General features: G+C 30.8%; 1 protein-coding gene across 2 annotated transcripts in view; it reads right to left on the bottom strand.

The window, feature by feature from the left end:
- Positions 1 to 1,513: 1,513 nt before the first annotated feature.
- Positions 1,514 to 24,519, bottom strand: part of LOC105839061 (metabotropic glutamate receptor 8) — a 112,015-nt gene continuing 89,009 nt past the window's right edge. The window contains exons 8-16 of one of the 2 annotated variants that reach the window (XM_036286392.1): positions 22,596 to 22,841; positions 19,535 to 19,690; positions 13,106 to 13,232; positions 12,267 to 12,378; positions 7,248 to 7,471; positions 5,715 to 5,995; positions 4,762 to 5,066; positions 4,488 to 4,643; positions 1,514 to 1,847 (exon numbers count right to left, since the gene is read on the bottom strand). In XM_036286392.1, coding sequence (XP_036142285.1) covers positions 1,638 to 1,847; positions 4,488 to 4,643; positions 4,762 to 5,066; positions 5,715 to 5,995; positions 7,248 to 7,471; positions 12,267 to 12,378; positions 13,106 to 13,232; positions 19,535 to 19,690; positions 22,596 to 22,841 — 1,817 coding nt within the window. In that variant the 3' untranslated portion in view covers positions 1,514 to 1,637. The remainder of the gene's footprint in view (positions 1,848 to 4,487; positions 4,644 to 4,761; positions 5,067 to 5,714; positions 5,996 to 7,247; positions 7,472 to 12,266; positions 12,379 to 13,105; positions 13,233 to 19,534; positions 19,691 to 22,595; positions 22,842 to 24,519) is intronic. The other variant, XM_036286393.1, reaches the window with a different exon arrangement.

Raw genomic sequence — 24,519 nt, 5'->3', positions numbered from 1 at the left:
TAATAACAAAAAAATTTTATTATATAAAAATTAAAAGAAATTCTTTGTTATTGACATAAAATTACCCTCTGCTCTCTTTATTTTTGTCCGTACTTTAACTGTGTAAAAGGATTAGGAATTCCGTAAAGCCAATTCAAAGATAACTTCTAATAAAAAATGTTGATAACTCTTTATTATCAAGCTCGATCAAGTTTGACGGGCATTACAATATCCCCTTAAGAAAAAAGATAATTTTATAGAATTTTTAACATCTTATGTTTCTGAAACATGATCATTGAGATTATTTATTCATATAAATTTTTCTTCATAAAATTATATACTTCTAAAGTATTGAACAATACTTAAGAAAGATATACTTAAGAAAGAGACCTAGTATAATTATGTGTATGTAACTACGGAAATGTAAAGAGTTTAACAAATGTTGTCAGATTCGTGGAAATATATAAAACGTTTAGCGCTTATAAAATACTGGCGAGTGCAGTAAGATAGACGAGGCCTTTCGTGCTGGTCGGAAACTCCGTGAAGGATGTTGAAGGGGGGATCCGTTGAGATTCAAGGTGATTGTTCAAATACTACGAGGAGAACTCGGAGAACGTCGGTGAGTCGCTGTAGCTTAGAATCTGCTCCTCGTTCGGGCATGATTCCTGTTTTCTCACGCGTGTTTCTACTCTCTCGGAGATGCTGCTGATCGCGACTTTGTTGCGATCGCTCGTCTCGAGAAAGAAACAGAAGAGTATATGGATTAGGAATCATGGTGCTCATCCTTTCGTGATACAATAACGAACGTTATAAAAAATGATTAAAAGTGCTGTAAAATGACGTATATATATATAGCATAAGAGTTGAATGAAGAAGTTCCAAAAAACAAATTTTTGAAAGCAAACAAAGTGAGAGAATTTGTGCAACGCAACTAAATAATCACTGTCAAATTAAATAAACAATTTTGTTGAATACACAATCATAGATGTCATCAATCAATTTAGATTCTTTGAGAAGAATGAGGATAAAATTCTGAGTATCGAAATCTTGATAATAGCTGTCACATGGAAAAGAAAGGATTTGCTTTACGTAAATTAGCGACAGTCAGCTCGATAGAGCTCACCGGGAAATATGCGGAAAGCAAACTGCTGAATCTTCTATCAGAGACGAGGAAAATCTGTCACCTGATCGGAATCGTGGCGCAATTCGCCATAACTCCTCTCGCGTACTTGGCGTATGGTAAATCTCATCGGTGGACTGGCGGTGAACTCCGGCAGTTCCTGAACAATCGACAGCTTGCGCTCCTGTTCGTCGTTTTCGTCGTCGTCGTCGTCGTCGTCGTCGTCGTCGTCGTCGTCGTCGTCGTCGTCGTCGTCGTCGTCATCGATGTCGCCGCCGCTACCGCCTCCACCTCCACTACCGCCACCGCCGCCGCCACCGCCACCGCCACCGCCACCGCCGCCGCCACCGCCACCGCCACCGCCACCGCCGCCGCCGCCGCCGCCGCCGCCGCCGCCGCCGCCGCCGCCGCCGCTACCGTCGCCGCCGCCGCCGCTACCGTCGCCGTCACCACCGCCGTCGTCGTCACCGTTGACATACACCTCCGCCTCGGTCCTCGCCCGATGCTCTGGACAGGGAGGGAGGTGTATGAGAGCGACCTAGCTAACGGAAGTTTCCTCGACCGACGGACTCGCCAGCACCTGGGTCTCACCGTTCGCGTGCTTTCGCTCGTCCGCACGTCCCGCGGGGGCGCGGGACATCGGCGGGCTGCTGCGCGAGCCTGAGGTCACGCTTTGCATCGTCTGGCTGCGACCACCGGCGAAGCGCATGCTGTACGCAGCACGATTGCCACTTTGCAAACCGCCCGTCTGCGGAAATCCCAAGAGATTTGTTTTTAAACATCAGGCGACAAACGATTAAAGAACAAGGGAAAAGATTTTAGACTAATAGCAATAGAATTTTTTTTTCTCGGACTATATTTCTGTAATACACACCACCCCGATGCACTCGAAAAGTTATCCCCATAGTCTAGATTTATCGAGCGCATGTATCCCCGATAGAAAAAGATTTATAAAATTGTATGACAAAAGAATTATAAAAGATTTATAATCCGTCATTATGAGGGCATAGTTGAGAAAATAGATGTAGAAACATATATTAACCTTTTATAAAACATTAATAAATGTTTGCGCAATTAAATTTTGAAATGATATGTTGGCATAACAATAGCGATATGGCGAATCATCTTAACAGCACATTTGCAAAATTAAATTTAGAAAGAAATTGTGCAATAATTGAGAAAAATATTTTAGTCGTAACATGTTTAAAACATTTAGAAATATAATTGTGCACAAAAGACTCAAATTATTCTCCAATTATTCCTAAATTATGATGCATATAAATATTGAAACATATATGGAATGTGTAATATTACATATTTCAATATTTGTGCATTATAATGTAGGAATGATTTAAGAGTTATTGACTGCTATTACTATCAATGAGATACTTAACTCTCCAACGGACGCAATTAATCTGTTAGACAAAGTGCCCCTTTTTTAATCTTTATTAAATGTCTAGTGAATAAGCGATATTTGTTAAATTCATTGTAATACCTTTTGATATTAATTTTGAATTAAATATTGAATTAAATATTAAAAGCTGTAAATATTGCACATTATTATTGCATTATTGCTGCATTATATTGTGAAAATATTGAAGATTATAATGTGATAATTTTAAATGCTGAAATAATTGCAAAATATTTATGTCTCAATATTTGTCTAATCTTTAACAAATATTATTTAAGAATTATATTCTGACAAAACTGTTGCGTTATGGCGAATTATCTTAGCACAATCTTTAATGCCATTATTGTGCAGTGTTGCAAAATCTTCCTATCGGGGATGTCAATGTCAATGGAATGGAAATTCATTGCTCGGCATAAACTCCGCAACCAGTGCGGTAACTTTCGTTGAACATCAAATTGATCGAATCGTGAGCGTTAGTGTTAGCGTACGTTAGCGCCTTTACATTAATTTGAATCCGGTCTTTATGCGCTTTCGGGTGTGCATCGGTGCATCTATTCGATTCGCGGTATAACATTCACAACCACAATTAATTCTGCAATATTTGAACATAGTGTTCACGTTCACCTGTCTGTGACTTGTGTATGCTTTTTTTTCGGAGATATAAATCTAGGGACTCAATTCTCTTATAATTGGACTTTGATAAATTATATTATAATTATTTTTAATAATTATCACAAAAAACATAGATTGGAAACTTTAACTTTTAATAACTTAAATGCAAGTAACTATATAGAAAGAGTCTTATCATCTTGATGCGAATTTTTAAATGTCTACTATCGTGATTATTATAAGATGAAATAATTTTCCTTTATCATGTTTCAACTTGGAAGATTAAATTTTATTAACTTTACAAACTTTGCGACATGCGATAAACTCACGTAATAATTAAATTATTGTTAAATTTCAATAGCTTCCTTTCTTGTAAAAGGCTATAGTGCGTCCTCGCGTTAAGTGCTTATTCATATAATGGAGTACGAGAATCAGAACAAATAGTTACAGTTATTTGTTTTGATTTAATAATAAATATCCAAAAATCAGTCAAGCATAATGCTAATAAAATAAAGTGTTTGGAAGAGCAATATATTTATCCCAGAGGACTGAATCAGTAATTTGCATCATTATGCTTTTTAATCAATAAAATCGTATATATATATACGATTTTATTGATATATATATATATATATATATATATATATATATATGTATACACACACACACACACGCGCGCGCGCGCGCGCGCGCGTGTGTGTGTGTGTGTGTGTGTGTACACACATGTACATATATATGATAATAATGAACCTTAATGTACACACGTATAATTTAGTGTAGCATGTTACGACATGCTTGTTGTGTAGGGAAAAGATGGATTAATAAATACAAATCTGATGTTTATTTGCAAGGGGAAAAACCGATAATGTGAATGAGTATTACACGAGGCATATAGTAAAATCTAAATTAAGTTCTCGAATAGAAAAATTTATAAATACGCCTACAAGTCTTTACCAAATTTAATGTAAAACGTATAGAGGAGAGGAGGGGGTTATAAATCACCGTTTTGTTTTATTTAAATAATTCAGTAAATGTCTGCAATACTGAAATGCACCCTTTCATAACAACACAATAAATATTCATGACCAGTGGCCACGTTATAACGTCTAAACAGTATGTAAAGTAGTAATTAAACGGTTATTCCCAAAATTCAACACGTACAAAGTACACGAAATACCGTAAATTCCATAATCTCACATCCATCCCATAACCGCCTTTTGTCCTCTACATTATTTCATAAATGACGAAAAAGAGATAGCTAGATTTTTTCAAACTGTCCAATTTCTGAAACTTCTAAAATACTCTATCTATTTCATTTCATGGATTAATTGTTAGATGGAATAAGTAATTAAAAACCTGTATACATACGTTAGGATGGCCAGGGCGAACATTCTTGTAAGGTTGGAACAGCACTAGGTAGACCTTGGGTGTGAAGAGGCAGCCAAGGGCGACCGAGGCGGAGATGTTGATACACATGCACATGCTCGCGATTTGAACCTGCAACGTAGGCAGCCGTCCGCTCGACTTTACATGTTAACACAGAAAAACGCGCCGTGAGGCTCGTCTATACACGTACTATATATACGTGTGGAAATTCGCGCGCGTAATTTGCGCCCGTGGATTCGCGATCTGAAGCACAGACCTTGTAATCGTTGTTGGTGCCAAAGTAGATGGGCACAAAGGCCAGCCAGACGATGCACGTGGAATACATGGTAAAGCCGATATATTTGGCCTCGTTGAAGTCCTCTGGGATCTTGCGGGTCTTGAAGGCATACAGGGTGCACATTAGAATTAGGAACATGTTGTAGACGAGGGACATCATCAACGAGAACGTGGACACCCGACATGTAAGCACCGCGGACAACGGATATGGATGGATTTCTGTGGTATCCGGCGGCTCGATCATCAGCCACACGATAGTGCCGATGAGTTGCACTGCGGTGATCCCTGCACAAATGGGAGTCACGTAATCCAGGATCAGGCTCTGCGTACTTTAGAAGCTACTGTTTACATTGTTAATCGAATAATGAATGGAAACATGGAGAGGGAAAATCTCTCTCTACAATGCCCTATTTCTCTTCCAATTATTTCTTTTTCATTAAAATATAATTCTACGTAATATTATATTATTTAATTGAAAGAATCGAATTATAGGTAATATTTATATGTAATAATATATAATTTACGACATTTTATAGTTGAAAAAAAGTATAATTTAACAAATATTGTAATGGAAATTATTATTATATTTTTCTAATAAAAAAGTTATAAAATTATACTTGTGAGAAATTATAATTGAAAATAATACTTTGTACAACTCGTAAAATACTTGAGATGATTATATTTTCTGTTTCAAAAATAACGTTTCGATGGATATTGCAATAAGCAAGATTTGCGCCAATAAAATGTGAATTTGTATTTATTCTAGAGAGAAATATTGATACGAAATCCCATCATAAGAATCACGCCATTATTTCCTTTCTTCAGCTGAACATGGTTTTTATTTTACGTTGACTCAAGCATCGGCGTGCAATTATCCTCTCGATGCCATAGCTTGTCAACGTGTTTACCGAGGTGAGTGCAGCTCGTACTCACCAATAGCGATTACCACTTGGCTCTTGGGCGATGTATAGGAGAGCCTCTTGATCTTCTTCGTGCCCTGGTTGAATATTCGCGATATACGATTAGTTTTCGTGAGAATCGCGCTATAGCATATACTGAGACAGAGGCCGAGGCCAATCCTAAGGTATGTGCAATTCCATATGGTTGGCTTGCTCAGTATGACGAAACTCATGCCGTAACAAGAGAGAATCCCTACCAACAGAACGTAACATAGCTCACGTCCCGATGCCATAATCACTGGAGTGCGATTGAATCTGTAATTTAATCGCAAAATATTTATAGTAGTCAAAAACGATGAGACCAAATACAAAATTACCATTTTAATTTATTTTTTATTTATTTATTGTATTAACTTTAATTTATATTTGCAAATATATATTTACTTTGTTAATTTCGCATCTTTAATAGATTAAGTAACTTAAATTATTGAATTATAATAAATATTATTTTTATTAAATATGCGATTCGAGATCTCTTTTATTTATATACTTTCTTATTTATTTATATTACTTTCGTTGTTTTGGTCTTTTATAATAACTGGAGCAGACCTGTATTTCTTTATTGCACTAATTAATAATCTTAGGAAAGAGATAGGATTAGATTCAAAATTTATTATGTTTTATTAAGATGTTAAATCGTATAATAATTTAAATCACAAATTATAAATTGTAATTTATACAAAAAATTGATACGCGGAAACGATAATTATATGTTAATCATTTAATCTCTCCGAAAATTAAAAAAGACTGCAGTTTAAAAATTATATTCTTTTTGTACATCTATGTATAGTGAAATGCAGGAAACCTTTTAGTCTTTTAATTAAGTAAGTTTAATAGGTCGCTAATTAAGCTTTTGATTAAATTTTCGCTTCAAAAGCATCTACTTTAAATCTTTTTAAGCACTCTTTTTCGATGCTAATATTACTCGTTCAATCTTGTTATATATTTTCGTTGAGAAAGGAAATGCCGAATGCACAAAATTTATTTCTCACATTTGCAAATTTACTCTCACAAGAATCCAGAAATGTCTTTTTACATTACTTCACTATTATTTTATGTATATTTAACATATACATGTACATTTTATTATAGTTTTTTTTTTTTCAAATTATATATACCTATATATGCGCGCGCGCGCGCGCACGCACGCACGCACGCACGCACGCACGCGCACACACACACACACACACACACACACACACACACACACACACACACACACACACACACACACACACACAAATAGTATAGATCTTTTAAAAATTAATTAAAAAATGATTTTTCTTTATCAGAAACATCAAGCGACATTATCTATTGCAACCTAATATGTTAGAGATTATACTTGTAGCATAAGAAAATTAAAATCTTATTTAAATAAGATTCACTTTCTTGAATTTGTGCGAAAAATTGACTGAAATATAATTTTTTGTAAAAAAATATATTACTAAAATACAATGCACGACAAAGAAACATAAGAACCAATGAAGCAAAGCAAACTAGGACTTACCGTATGAAAACGACGGTGGTGAAAAGGGTACTGAGGATTCCAATGGATGCGAATATCAACGGCACCAGCGCCCAGGGACTTGTCCAAGGTATAACTTCGGCGGTGAGCTTAACGCAGCCAGTCATCGTGGGATTCGGTGCATACCCGGGATTGCAGTTCTTGCACGTGTCGTTGTATACGTAGGCGTCTTCTCGGCAGGCGACGCAACTCCAACAGCAGGGTTCCTGGAAATTATTAGATTTTTTATAATACTTGTGTTAACCTTGTCAATCGAGAATGAGTGAGAACAAATAATTAACCACTTGTTTTGAATTAATGTTGAATAATGAAGCTTGTAGTTACAGCGGGTTGTCAATATCAACTGTTAATAATTGTTATATGAACAACTGATTGATAATAATTTAATAATCTTATTATTAATATAACAATTTTAATAATATTATTAATAATAATATTATTAATATAACAATTTTAATATAACAATTATAATTCTATACATTCTATATTAATTTACCAAAGAATTATGTTATATATTTAGTAATTAAATTTTGTACATTATATTTATCTAATTATCGAATCAGTTGCATAAAGCTAAACAAAATGAAAATTTGAGTTTCAAATCCGTTTACATAGTCAAAGTTCGCACAAAAATGAAGAGAGCAAAGAACAATTTTATGTCAATAACAAATTTATTTTAATTTTTATATATTAAAGAATTTTTTATTATTGACATGAAATCGTTTTCTGTTCTCTTCATTTTTGTGCAAACTTTGTATAATAGAATTTTTTAATGCTATAAAGCCATTTCAAAGATACTTTATAATGAAAAAATTGTTTAAAAAATATCTTTTCTAGACTTTTTTAATCTTAGTTCCAATGACATAACATTAATCTTTCATGACAACGACGTTCAATAGTATTCAGAGGACAATTATTTTTTTTTATGCAACTGTTTGGAAGAATATTGAGCTCTGTGAGATCGACGAGATCTTTTTTGACGTTTGTTTGAACGAACAAACAAATAAACGGATTAAAATTATTTACGGAATCTGCATGGAAAAATAAATTTGTTTCCAACACAGTATGTTCCCTTCTTTATTAACGGCTTACACTCTGCATTATACTGCAGAATAATCAATGGCCCAGGCCAAGAATAAAATTGACGGTTTCATCGTAGTTTGGAAATACTTGAAATTATTCAAGTTATCATATATTCATCTAACAATAAGTAATATTCATAAATAACAGTAATGCAGGAACTACAAATAAAAGTAGATCAATGAGACAAGAATATAATTAACAAAAATATTTTATATATTTTATAACTGCGAGAAAGTTTATGTATAAAATAACTTTATCAAGCATATATATTATGGGTATTGCATAGACAGAAATTGCGTATTGACAGTATTATTAATAATCTCATCTTTCAATCAGTTTATTGTTATTATTTGACTGATATTAATTTGCAACGCTTCGCTTTAATTTCTCATTGCTAACGCCTAATAATAATTCCTATTATTATCATTAGCATTATCATAATAAAAGCTTTCTAATTATTATAACATGACAGATCAAACTGCACGTGATTACGTAGAAATGGACAAACGTGGCGGCAATTACTGTTTTAATTGTCGTTACAACGACATTCATTGATAAGTATCTATCAGAGTATACACTCGTATCGGGCAGTGCATGCACCTGGTTTGTGAACACAGAATGCACCAGTTATACATTTCTAGCGTAATTAATTAATTATTTAATTGTGTTACGCTTAATGAATTGCATTTGTGAGTGTTTGCCCTTTTTTTAAAATGCATAATACAAAATGCTTACATAAAAAATGTAGTGCATTTGCAGGCGTACAATGTTTATTTAAATTCAATAAACAAAATTTGTACACATTAATTATTGTTTTGATTAAAATTCTGTTTAATAGAGGATTTCTATAAAGACCGTAAAGTTTATATATCTTTTATCAATAAAACATTGTGAAAGTTTTATTATAATTTTTAATATAATTAAACTCCTTTTCATCATCAGCTATCGATTAGACACGAATACGATGATTGAACTTTAAATCTCACATAAGTTTATTTCAGGAGCATATTAGGGAAAAGTAAAGATAATTGCGATGATAAACGGATAGCAAAAGACAGAATTAGGAAACTTTGAGACTTTAAATTCTCTTCCTATAAACCATGAATAACGTTTAAACTGAAATAAGATGACAGTTTACCGAAAAAGATTTTCCTATAAAATTATTTATAAAAAAGCTTAAAAATATTGACATTGTTAAAAATGCAAAAAATATTTGCAAGTTGATGGCATAAAAAATATGGATAGATATAAGAAGAAAAGCAAGTATAATACGAAGGGTATATAATTTATTGCATAAGGTTGCAAACGAACGTTTTGAAATCCAGAAGTAAATTGCATAAATATATATGATAAAGTTAAGTTAAGTGTGACTTTAGATAGATAGATAGATAGATAGATAGATAGATAGATAGATAGATAGATATAGAAAGAGAGAGGGGGGAGAGAGAGAGAGAGAGAGAGAGAGAGAGAGAGAGAGAGAGAGAGAGAGAGAGAGAGAGAGAGAAACTTAAAAAACTTAGATTAAAATTAAAGGCAGAATATAAGTTGAACTTACAGAAAATTTGTTGTCTACAAGCAAAATGAAAATTTTAAAGTAATGGAGTGTACAAGAATAAAGTGAAATAAATGTTCTTATTTTTATTTCTCTCAAAAAAATACTTTAGGAACATAAACTAATATATGGATTAGAGCTCTGTTGATTATTTTTAAAGTTAAAATTCTACAAAATAGCGGTTGTAATAAATACTATACAATAAATACTACACACGAATAGAAAAGCGCAATTATACATATATTCGTAAAAATAAAAATAATCATATTTTAGTGATATCTTCATAATCTAACTTATTTGACTTTCTACATTTCTATTATTTTGACAAGTATTTATTTAAACGAATAATGAATTTACACAAATGTTTTATTACTTGGATAAGTATAAACTGTATTCTATTTGATTTTATATAATGGAGAAAAAGAAATGATCAAGAAAATATGTGGCGAATTTTTTTACAATTATTAAAAGAGCTTGAGCTCTAATTAGACATCGTGCCTATAATGAGATGCTCGATAATGCTTTGGCAGTTTATAACGGTACCAAGTATTCTTTGTTTGTTCAATATCAATTAAGAGAAGTAACCAGTTATCCGTGTTACAGAGTTCTAGGGGCAAACTGTTAGCAATCTGAAGAAAGTTTGATGCGTATGTCATTAATCTTTGTGATGAAACATTAAGCGGGACACTGTAAACCTTCATGAAACACATTCAGGAATATATCCCAATCATGTGAGCGAAATGAGTTACGTCTCAAGAGATTTAAGCATTAGAAGGCGTTGTTGCGCTTCACAAATATATAACTTAATATATATTCACAAATATATATATAACTTAATATATATTCTAATAACTCAGAGATTTACAGTCTCTAAATTAATTAAACTAGATATTAAAAATAAGACCTTTTTTTATTATGTGTTGTTCACAATAAATTTGCTTTTTTTCTGAAATATGAATAGGTCTGTAACAATCGAGACTCGGATTACTCAAAAATTTTTAATAAAAAATTTCAAGTTCAAACTCTGACTGGGATAATATTTTTTTGCAATAAATTCTTTACAGTTAAAAAAATGCTTGTAGCGTCATTATTAACTATAAGGATTAAATTAATTTAAAAAATAATTAAAATTAAAACATAAAAATGTCAAACATAAAGATAAGATTTATATATGTACATCGATCTACAACGGATTTTAGTGCTTATCATTTTTGTGTGACTCTTCATTACCTCTAGTCTAGTTTATGCGAACTGGGCACTAGAATTTTGTTGGTTTTGAAACACACTACATAAAACCGGAATGTGTAATTTTACGAATTAAATTGACGTCCAAATTAAATTGATGATTGATGCCAAAAAGTATCTATTTTCCTTGGGAATCATCTTGGTAAGGTGTTTTTTGTAATAAATTTTTTATAGTTTTTCGATAGAAGGGATACTTATAAATACTTTTTAATATCAATATTATTGATATTCTGTTAAAAAGCAGACATACGCACACAATATTTGTAAGCGTGATGGAATAGTATATGTAATTACTATTCCATTAACTGTGTACTTACGTTCGAAGAGAAAGTTGCGGGAAACATTAGGAATATGCAGGGAATGCTTACATTTAAGATTAAATTCGAGATTGGGGCAAAATTACAAATCTATTTTAACTTGTATGAAATTTTGGCCGTTGAGAGGACAGGGAATGAAAACAGAAGAGGAACGAGGCATGAGGTAGAAGATAGTCCGCGTTAACTTTATTAGACGTAACTCGCATATCACGAGAGTCTATAGCAATTGTACAGTTGGACTTCTCGTTGAATTTTAGTTAAAATGTGCGTCAGAATTTATACTAAGCTGCGAAACGAAATTAAAATTAATATTTTTAGAATTAATATTAATGTTTGAGTTGATAAAATCAGAAATAAACTGAAAATATACTTCAGTACAATAGTCTAAACGTAATGGGAATTAGCAGGTGTAACTTGAAATTGGCTATTGCCTAATGCTGATTAGTTAATAAAATTCCCATTCCATTTTATTATTATTAATATATTTAGTAGTTTACCCGCCAATTTTGGTAAATGCTTTATTTAAAAGCTGATATGGAAATCATATTAAATTATATATATAATTATAATATATTAAAATTATATTAAAATATTGACTTGTAAAAAATGCCAATTTGCTATTCCATCTTCTATTATCTCTATTATTATTTATTACTGATTATTATTTGCTATTACTGACTTTAATCTCTTGGTCTCTCATTATTCAATAGATTGGTAGATCTTTCGTGAACATTCTATCAGTTAAGAGAACTACATAGCATTTAACGGTTCTGGTTATCCCCAGACTTTGCAGTGTGCACTTACTACAAAATTGCGGACGTGTCCCATCGGGCAGTTATCGCTGCACATGCTACGTGGAATGTGAAACTCGCCGACTCCGGTCGCCCATCGTGTCATATTAATGTCTAGAGAGAGCCTGAGGGAGTAAATTAACCTTTAATTATCAATCCGGATGCCACAGTGATTTCATCACAATGAATTGTTACACTGAAGACACTGTCCAAAGAAAATGTTATACAAACAAAACCATTTTTTAATAGAAAATTTATATAAAAAGAGAATTTGGCATAAAAACATTAAAAATACATAAATCTCGAACTGAACATTTTATATCTGAGTACTTCAATTTAGTCTTGTATACTTTTTATACATATAACTTTTGTATTTCTTTACATATTACTTTTTATATTATAAGAATTGCAACTAGTTGTTAATTATAATCATTTCAAACTTTATAAAAAATATTAATAACTATTATAAAAAATATTAATACAGGATTTTATATAAATACATAGATACAATTTCTCAGCTCACTGAACAATACAAATTATTATTGTCAATCTTTAGGATTAGATAAAATAAGTATTGCAAAATATTTTAAACACAAATATAAAATATAAACAATCTGTACAAAATAAATGTGACAAATACATTTTAATTTGTTTTTAAATTATTTTGTTGAATGTTTGATTCCTTCGAGGCACATGGCATTGGAAATCATAAATGTTTAACTGTATTACAATAAAATATTATGTAAAATATAAGAAGTTTATAAAGTTAATGCGACAATTTGCGCAATCTACATGACATGGCAAAGTCTACGGATTCCATTTGAATCGAAGGTTACTTCCAAATTCACTTACTCTTCCCTCCATATACCGATAAGGGTGTAATCGAAACGACCCTCGTCTTTTCTTTGATATTGATAGATGTTGTAAAATCCGTAGGCATCCCCATCAGAATTAAACTTAATCTCCGTGTTTTGGCGACCTAAAACAAAATGAAATGTTAGCTTTGTGATCTAAATACTATAATAATTACGCGGTTATGGAATATAGAGTTTAATTACACTTAAAATTTTTAGTAATTTATCATATCTTATAAATAATGTTACTGTAAATTTAGTTACATAATCTCAAACATTATTGTAGATGTAATAAAATATTATAGACATAAAAACAGATAGGAAACAAAGAACAGACAGGAGAAGAATTTCCTAAAATAATTTGAAAGAAATGAAAGAATTAATTTCGCGAATATTTAAAAGTCATTATATATATATATATATATATATATATATATATAATAAATTAAAATTGTACACAATAATTAAAAAACATAAGTTGAAAAAAAACAAAAAAGTAAGAAAAAAAAATAAAATCTTGTTAATAATACGGTTCAAAGGACTAGAGATAAGCAAACATTTGTTGGTGTGAGATCGAAGTGAATTTGGACGTTTTATTTGAAAAATTTATGCCAGCCATTTTATACATGGATTGTGGTTTATTTATAGGATACTGCCAGAAAAAGGACCAATGCGTAGCTTCTTTTTGTTCTTGTTCTTGTAGGATCCGCTTTTCTGGGTTTATCTCTTCACCCTTGTCGTAATAATTCGACGCCACAACACAGACCCACAACCACAAGCAAGTATATAAAATGATATACCAAGTGTTTCTAAGGTCGCTAATGGGAAAGATACGTGGAATAAAAAAAGCTCGTAAGTAAAAATAAATATATTGTACAGACAATGTCGAGGAGAAAAGAGCGATTTCGTACACAAGGGTGGAAAAAATTATGAGGTTATGAGGAGATAAAAAATCGTGAAGCAAGAGAGCAGCTTTGATGGTATATAAGATGCGAACAAAATATTATTAAAGCCACAGCAATAATTTTCTTGCAATATATTGTCTTGCCATTATCTTTAATATTGTGTAAACCTAAAATTCTCATGTTTTTGGATTGAGTTGAATTTCTCACTTTAGTTGAGCAATTTATTAAGCAATTTATTATAAAAAAAGTTAATTTAAAATTAAATTACATAAAGAGGGGAGAGAGAGAGAGAGAGAGAGAAATTATATAATAAATATAAAAATAACATGAAAATATCTCTATCTTCTTTAAACTTAATTGTTTTACTAACATTATGAGATAATTTGGATTTTCAAGATAATTATGATTAAAAAAATGGAAAATAAATATATAATAATATATCAAATTTAGGTAAATTGATAAGAATTTATATGTTAATTTTAAATAAGATAGTTAAAATATATAATAATAATGAGAAAATACTGAGATAAAGTTAGATATCAAGAAAAAATGAGATATTTCACATTCATTTCTGTTTATTGGATAAGCCTATTAATCATTTTATCAGAATCAATAAGAATACATGAAAGAGGATACTTCTCACTGATCCATTAAGTTATTGTTATTATTGCAGTTTTCTCTAACAAAGAGAAACCTGCGGCAATAAAAGCTATGAGATGCATTTAGTACGATGAAATTCAGCCGGAGGTTTATTCGTTCCTCGTAGCATCAGAGTATATGAATATAACAGGGTGCAGGATTGTCAGAGGTAGTAAATAAGTTTGACAAAGGAAAATACGCGTATATTGTTATTCGCGCACATAAGCGCCTCAGATCTGCGTTGTGAGAGTTCGTCGACGAAACGTTCAAACAAGTTCGCAGCGTTTGTGCCAAGTTATCGTTATCGTTACCATTGCAAGCTAGCGTATTGGCTATGCCGAGAAATTATGTTCCGCTTGCCGCGAGAATTTCATCAATTCGTTATCGTCAATAAGTGCATTATGAAAATTCATAATTTGAACCGCGATTAAACAATTCGAACCTCAAGCTATTCGTATTATTCAAACAGATATGTGACTTTTTCAAAAAGCTTCTATTTTTAAAACTGATTAAACGAAGATATCATGCGCATCGTAGCAAATTTATATCTATTTAATTTTACATTATCTGAATAATTTTGGAACAAAGATATAGAAGGTCACTTAAGATGAGATTACATCATTAAGATAGAAAATAAACCACTAATTATTTTTGAATGTCAACGACATTTTAATATGAAAAACGTTCTGACTCTACTTAGTCTTCAGACTTCTATTTAGTTTATTAGAATCAGAAATTACATGATAAAAAAATATACTAATTATATTAAGATTACATGCCATAAAAATTAAGGGGTAATATCATCTTGTAAATTTTTTTGACAATTTTTTTTTGTTTTATATTATCTATTAACTATCCAAGAAGGATATCCAATTAATCATATGCGGGGAAAATATTTTTAAGTGTTAAAAAAAAATCGATTTTCTGAATAAAGTCACAGTGCCAAATTCGAGCTTGATGCGGTTGAGGTACTTTTGGCTCTATATTACGAACATAATCCTGCTACTTCACAAGAAATTTTTAATGTTGTAAAGCCCCTCTATGATTAATTGAGCAGTGATGAGTTACTGACACGTTACTTGGGCGGATTCACACAAAATTCAAATAAAAACTTCACTTGTCTGGACTATAGTTCCAAAAAGTATAGCTAGTGCCAAAATTGTACTTGATACTGCCGTACATCTTTCAATTATAGATTTCAACGATGAATTTATTGGTATTATGCAAGTTATGAAGCAGTTAGGTATTACAATTGGTCAAAATTGCTACAACTTTTGTTTAGAAGCCGATGCCATGCGCATCAAATTATCGGAGCGCTCCTTGACTGAGAAAGCTAAAGAAGCCCAGAGAGACCCAACGTCGACAAGGAAAAATGAAGAGCAAGGAACCTCAATCTAGAAGGCCAATTGTATGGTGCGAGCATTGCAGATTGAAGGAAAATTTAAAATTTCATCAAAATTCTAATACTTAAAACTTTAAACGTGTTTTTTTTCAAAACTATCATTTTTCGAACTAGCCGTACTCCTAGCTCTCATAATTTTTATCCGATTTCTTTAAAATTTTAACTGTAGCTTAAAAATTACATTATGTAGGATTTTTTCGATAAATTAAAATTTATCAATTTTATAAATGTTTTTCGATCAATTTTTTTGCAAAAAAAAAAATTTTTTTATTTCACTGCTTTACTGTTATTTTTACAAAAATCAATATTTTTTAACAAACCTACGTGGTTCACTAGCTATTATTATGTGTTTTAATATTTTTTTTGAATTTTTGTCCTAAGTGCAAATCTGAAGCAGAAAAAGGTACAATCATGGAAGTACCTTAAAAAAATTAAAGTTACGTGCAAGTGCTGATGTTCCGCCATTTTGTTTCATAAGTATTAATTAAAAAATTTTTTATATACTTTAAGAAATGTATTATATAAAACCAAATTTCAATATATTTATTTATTTAAAAAAAATTCATGAATTGACTCTTCATTTCAAGCTCATAAGGTGATATTACCCTTTAAAGGAGTTCTGCTGCTAAATCAAAATGAACAGATTTTCATGAAACTTTGTAGAGAAGTTCAAATTAGTAATATAAATTAACTGTTAAAATTTCAGAAAGCTGAACTAGCTAGTTATTTAGATATTAAATATTTTATTAGCATGGGCTCTTATAGAAATCGATGAAATTTTAGGATTTTTCAGTTTTTATTGTATTAAATATAGAAGCAATGAACAAATATTAGTGAAACATTACAATAATACATCTTAGCTGTTCAGAAAAGTACTGTTAAATTTTGAAACAATGCACTTGCTCGTTTAAGTGAAATAACTAATAAGATAAAAAAAGTTTACAATAATCGAAGTAATACAGCACGTAAGTGTGGTAAATGTAGGCTAGTGATATAACATGAATTTCAAATTGTTGTATTTAGTTATCTAAGGGTGGTATAATAGTGAAAATGTTTATTCTCAATTTTTAAAAAAATTATTTCAATAATGAAAGTAGTACTTTATAGCTAATTTTTTTTTTATATTCACCATTATTAATTTTAGACCATATACAGCAAAAAAAAGAAGGCAACAAAATAGTCATTTGAATATTTTTCTTTACTTGAACCCCTGTGCCACTTGTTGTGCCGGGCCTGAGCAGAGGGACTTCCTTAAGATGATTGATCGTACATCGGTGCATTGATATATATCGAGTTAATTTATGTTTTTTTCCTGGTTTTCTGATGTACGTTGTGAATAAGCACAATAGTAAGAAGTTCATTGTTAAAATTTTAGTTTTTTAATTATTTATCGTAAGCGAAAAAAGTTGAGTCAATTATGAAAGTAATTACAACTGCATGTGATGTTCTATATATTATGTTATTAATCATGATGAATAATCTTGGTTTTTGGTCACATTTCTTAGCGTCAGTGAATAAGCGAGCAATTATTCAGACAAACATACATACCGGTTTTTAAAAATATCTGTTAAAATTTTATTTTTTTCTCGCTTATTTTCGTAAAAGTGTTTAAAAAGTAATTTATGTGTAATAGATTACGTAAATAAAGCAAATAATCAACAATCAAAACAAAAAACAACAAAAAAAGATAATATCGAATGGAATTTTTTCGTTCTCGGTCCACGATAGGGTTTATTGTCAGTTTAGCTACGAAAATGTTACGGGAAGAAACGAGAGTATTTGAAATGCATAGCTTTTTCCTTCCAAACATTGAACAACTGAGACGCGGTGTGTGTGTGTGTGAGCCGAAGATATGCCGAAGTTTAAACCAAATTCTTTTCAAAGCTTACAGTCGCTATAAAGTTTCTTTTTACGAAATCCAATTATTGAAAACAATTTACAAATATAAAAGCAGAGTTCATTGTCTTAATTTCTTTGTAAATGTGTGCGTAACATTTAGTGCGTGTTGAATTCGTTCATCGCATAGCGCGTTATAAAGGAAATAATAAAGTACTATTAAATGAAACTGTTTCAGCTATAATAATTGATATTTTTATTCTCATTGCACTCTGTTGGCAAATTAGTTTTCCAATAAACAAAACAAATTAAGTTTCTTTAATAAATTGAGAATTATTGTCGTGTATGTCAAAAGATTTATCAAAAAAATTGAATGCATACAAAAATGTTTACAGAGTAAATAAATGAATTTATACATGCACACAATTGTACACATGAATACATAAATATATCATCTATATATGTTGATAATATATTTTTGTCTTACAAATTTTATTTTAGCGAAAATATCTTTTATAAAATTTACATAGAATTAAAAAATTTGCAATGTTAATGTTTATTTTTAACGTTTAAGCATTAGAATAAAATTTTAATTGAATAAAATTTTGAAAAAAAATACATTTATTTAAGAAGGTATTTATTAACATAAAATATATAATATGTACGTGTATATGTGTGTGTGTGTGTGTGTGTGTGTGTGTGTGTGTGTGTGTGTGTGTGATCATGTTAGTTAATACCTTTTTATTTTATTCATATAATCTGGCATGTTGTATATTTGTCAAATTAAAGCTTTGTCCCCAAAAGTATCTGATATAAATTAAGCGAAAAATACACATCTAATACTATACAGATTTTGGGTATTCTGCAATTTACCTTAAAAATTGTCCTCTATTTTACTGCTAATACTGCTAATACTAAATGAGAGCTATTTGAGGTATGATAATCCGACACGAACTAACATCTTGACAGCGCACAAATGCCTCGGGGGATTAAAAGTGAACAAAGGCGTAAAAGCATCATACAATTGAAAGAGTTAGCAGTGTTATGAAATTATAGGAAAAACTGCGGAAGAAAAAGTGGAATTGAAGTAAGTTTGAATTTTAAGCAATATCGTTACTATAAATCTGGGTTGATACGTGATCAGGGAGTAGCCGGTTAGGATAATCGCATTGCCATTTGATAGTGCGCGGAGGAACAGTCTTAATTGTGTCACCAGAGTCCACCGACGTGAAAGTGTTACGTGCCGTTAAATCGGGGAAAGTGCTTTAATTGCAATATCGATGAGGCGTCGAGATTACCACCCTCTGACGTCACTGATAGATCGCTTCACGCGGGATGACGCAATTGCAGCTTGGCGATATAATCGATTCGTTCCGAGCCTCTTAATTTAACAATTCTTTTTTTCACATTTGGCATGTGGAAAATGCTAACAAGTATTTGACCAATTAATCAATTCTCGTGCAAAACAAATGCGTAAGATATTCTCCTGTAGCACTCAATTATTTCAGTTATAATAAGAATAATTTGTAATTTCAAACAAGATTACATATTCATTCACGTTCCTCAGACAAACTCTGCTTGATTTGAAGACATTTTGCTTGAAAGTTAAATTAAGAATTACTTTTGGAATCTATGTGTAACTCACCGATGAAAGTGACATTGCGAATGTGTTGGAGAAGTCTTGGACCATCCGGTGCTGGTAGAAGCGATTCGCAAAGATAATGTGACGTACCCAAATTATTTACGCATTCTTCCTCAATAACATTATGAACACCGTGCGCAATGGCGTAAACTGCATCCACTGTAAGTAATATAAAGCAATGTTCTAATAAACGCATATTATCTGATTTATTGACAGTTTCCTAAATAAATTGGTAATTACATACTATAATTTAATTAAATATATGTTTTCACAAAGAAAAAAGTTTATTTTTGTAAATAATTTGAAACTATTCAAAATTCTAAAAACAAGTTTGTCATAAATCATAAAAAAACTTAATATACAAGAAAAAATTTCTCATTTGTACTAGATATTCTTAGAAAATAGACAAAATTATTTATCTTAACATCTAGAATCATAGATGTTAAATAAGAGAACATTTATATTCTGTTTCTACAATCTTATTCATTTCATTCGACTGTTAGATAAGACACATTTTCAATTTTTATCTAATTTATGAGACACTTCACACAATTAGACAACAAGATTATTGTTCAATCTATTTGGATAAGAGATTAATATCTATCTCCGCATGATGTGATAGCAAAAGTTATCATTATTTATTTATTTATTTAATAGATAAAGAAAATGTCAAGTGCAAATTACTGCTTGCAGAAAAGACGTTTCGTGACAGCTAATGAGATAATTTACAAGATTTATCTACCATTGTGATGCATTTGAGCGTGAAGAATTTTCGCGCGAACACTTCGCGGTCAACAAGATCTCATTATTTATCTCATAAGTGGATGGTACATAAAAAAAAAAGAGGAAGGAAAAGAGTTTAAACACGATTCAGGAAAATGTGACGGTAGATTTTGTGCAACTATTCACGCGCCATCGGATGTATTTGTTAATGCAAAAACCATTGCCGGGGAAAATTGCTTTGCTCGGTTCACCGCAACGTTTTCTTCTTTTCCATTTATCGCGGCTTCACCCTGCAAAAGTTTGTCGCGAAAGTTTATTTGATCTCATCCGTAGGAAAGTACGCAATCTAATGGATCACAGAGTACAGTCAGCTGCAGTTAATTGCGAACACTGGTGAATGCTTACGGACAAACAATAGCAACCTGGAATTAATTATGTGAAATTTACGTTTCTTTTCGAAATTCTTTTACTATTTTTATCCTTAAAATAAGTATTAGATTTATTTATGCGCAAAACGTATTTTCAAACCTAACCTAGCTTTGTAATCTTTAAATATGAAAATATTAAAAAATAACTAGATATAAGTGTTAAAATTATATATATATGAATTAAAATAAATTAAATATATTGTGCGTGTTAATATATTGTTTAATATGTTTAATACACACACACGTGCGCGTGCGCACATGTATGTGTGATATTTGAGTGAGTGAGTGAGAGAGAGAGAGAGAGAGAGAGAGAGAGAGAGAGAGAGAGAGAGAGAGAGAGAGAGAGAGAGAGAGAGAGAGAGAGAGAGAGAGAGAGAGAGAGAGAGAGAGAGAGAGAGTGTGTGTGTGTGTGTGTGTGTGTGTGTGTGTGTGTGTGTGTGTGTGTGTGTGTGTGTGTGTGTGTGTGTGTGTGTGTGTGTCACCAATAATGGTAAATATGTATATTTTTACTAACTTTATTTTTATATATTTTTAAACAAAAGCTAAAATTAAAACTTTAAAAACATAATAATATAAAAGTAAACTAGAAAGTGTTTGCTCAGATAATTTTTATAATACTTTTTCATATTTTGTAATAATTAACGTTTTTCCAAAATAATTATAAATAAATGTCTAAAAATTTGAGCTCCAAAATTGGCATAGTAGAGGCTACCTTTTTGTTATTCTTTTCTTTTCTTTTTTTAAGTTATTTGTACAAAATATTTACAAGTTATGTACATGAGGATTCTTAGAAACCGTTCACTTCAATGTAAAATGTTTTTTGTCGATTGTACAAATACCTTACGTTATTTCGCAAGACATGTAGACACTACATGTAGTACAATTATACAATAAAAATTAGATTAGAATGCCGCTTATGTAACTTTTCTCTGTAACATATTATATTGTACATTTTCCAAATTTTTACAATTTGCAAATAAAAAAACACGAATATATTAATCATATTGTTGTCGCTACCAACTACATAATAGATTTATACTAGCGGAAAATAGACTGGATAATTTGTAAAATGTGAGTTCGATTATAGACAAAAAGAAATCGTGTGATAAATAATCGATTGAGGCGCTTTGCTATTTCAGTACATAACATAAGTCATATATTGTTGGAATTACGGCCAAACGGAGACGACTAAGTTTTTTTCGTTTTTCTGTTTTTGGGTTTAGAAAAATGGTCGAAGGGTGATGAAAAGTTGAAGAGTTGCTTCCTCTCCCTTTTATTCTTTTTCCCACCGATAACGATCTTTCTGTGCATCTTGCTTCTCACTCTTTCTTCTGCATCGATCATTACCTTCGCACTTCAGGATATAAACGATCACGAAGTATTTCTCTATCTGCAAAGTGTCCTGATTCGTACTCTCCGTAATTAATTAATCATCACGACATGAATGAAAAAATCCATATATTATCTTTTCACAATAGAATTGTTATTAACATAATCATTTATTTATCAGAACATTGAACAATAACAATAAACGAGAAGTTAAGTTAATTTTTTTGTTTTAAAATTAAAAACTTTAAATTATTATATTAGTAAACAATTAGTTGCCAATTAAGTCTCTTCAAATGAATTATTTTATTTACTAAATTTAATTGCAAACTTTATTATATCATAAATATTAAATTTTAAGATTTATCTACAAATTAAAATATAAGAAACATTAAAATGTTGGAAATGTTTTCAATGTTGACTTTTTCTACATATCACAAAATTAAAAATTTTATTCATACTTTCTTCAGGAAGATATATTAATGGGCATCGGCTACCGTCATACACTTTTTCTTCTGTGTAACATAAAAGTAAAACGACATTCGCAGAAATGTGTCAAATAACGAGAGGATAAATCTATACATTACCAACAAAAGGCACCAAACCCTCCTGTTCGTAATCGACGAGGTTTTCTACGCCAGTGCAGCGTGTCACGTCGCTTGACGCGTTCGCGCTGAAAGTGCACTTGTGATGCTGCGACCAGAATTCTCGAAACCAAATATTCCGGCAGTTTATTATCTTCCCGTCCAACTTATGGGGAACATTGTTCTCTGCCTGCCCACCGCACTCGTCGCCCATTCTTGGTCGCAATTTCAAATAGTAGTCATCGAAATCTATAACATCAGAATTGAATCGCACTTGTTACAATCGAATCGTTCAATAAGGATTGATAGCTTCGATATATCATGTTTTTTGCCAAAGAAACTTCTCGCGCCTCTCAGCGACTTGTGATAAAAGTGAAATAACATTTCAACATTTTACTTCAGGAAAAACTAACTTTATTAAATTATGTTTATTTTTTATTTAAATTTTGGACAATCTCATGATTTATCTAAAAAAAACTTTTTTTGAAAATTTTGATGGCGTAACCATTTAAAATATTTAACAAATATTTAACAACTTTTAGATTAATCAGTTTCTGTGATCTATATCTAGAGATGAAAATGATCCAATCTGATGATTATTCCATGAAATGGTTTAATATTGTATATTAGTATACTACATATAACATACAATAATAAGGAAACTAAGTAGTAATTAATAAAACTTTAAAGAAAATCTTTTTATTAGGATCTTTAAAACAAAAAATGTAACAGATGCTATAAAGAGTTTTATAATTTATATTTTTATTATACTTTACCATAATAATTTATCATTACATTTACCATTTTATACCATCATACTTACAATATTTTTATTTATTATCTTGATGTTTTGTGATTTTAGATACATGTAATATATAACTGCAAATTTATAATATAATAAAGAACAAAAAACAAATATTTACAATTGTACACTATAAATATAGAAAACAAGAACGAACAAGAACAGACATTCAGTAATTATATTACTGAAAATATCTGCATAAATGCATAAATAATGAAATATATATGTATGTATATGTATGTGTACATATATATATATATAATTATTTCAAGTAATAAAATAAAATTTAAATCTTAAATTGTTAATAAAAATTAAGAATTATGCAAAATAATTTTTAATCCACATTGCAACTTCTTGTTTATTATATGATTTTTTGTAAAAGTAGAATTATTATTGTTCTTAATAGTGATAATTGCACATTATAAAAAACAAACAATTTGTAGAGAGAATAATCGCTAATAAATTTATATTAGATATGAAGTTTTAATTTAACTGTTCTAATTGATATGAGACCGTAATTTGTAAAAAAATCAAAGTTTAAAATAATTTCTTCATTATCTTATTATAATACTAATATTCTTATATTTGAACAAAATTAAGTGCTGCAATATTATTCCAAGTAAGTATGTATTACTTCGGAAAATTATAGTACAGGGATGGAACAGAACTGATGACAATTTAAGCAATCAGGAAAATTATATGTTGTATCCTCTTTCAAGACTGACAATTTATAAAATTAATGAACATTCTGATGATGGCTTGCCTCATCATTTTTTACTACTTGGTAAGCCATAATTTTCAGTAATTTAACTCAACTAGGGTTCGACTGTCTTTACTTGGCACGTAACAGAAATGCCACCCGTTGCGCGTTGTTCATTTCTTTGGTCTGCAAATTCTAACCCACGAGTAGGAAATGATACGACATAATCGGAAGCGGAAAATATTACTCACTTGTCATGTGAGATTAATGAATGTCAAGCTAAAGTTGAAACAATATCACTACTGAAGCAACAAAGTTATACAGTAAGCAACTACGGTAACAAGGAAATTGCGACGTCATCAAAGGCGTTGAAGACTAAGAGAATTAGTAATGTTAAATAATTTATAAATGTCAAAAAACACACA

This window comes from Monomorium pharaonis, chromosome 4 (assembly GCF_013373865.1).
Source record: "Monomorium pharaonis isolate MP-MQ-018 chromosome 4, ASM1337386v2, whole genome shotgun sequence".
In the NCBI taxonomy this organism is placed as follows: domain Eukaryota; kingdom Metazoa; phylum Arthropoda; class Insecta; order Hymenoptera; family Formicidae; genus Monomorium; species Monomorium pharaonis.
Note: the sequence above shows the minus strand (reverse complement) of the source record. Positions and strands in the feature narration are given on the sequence as shown.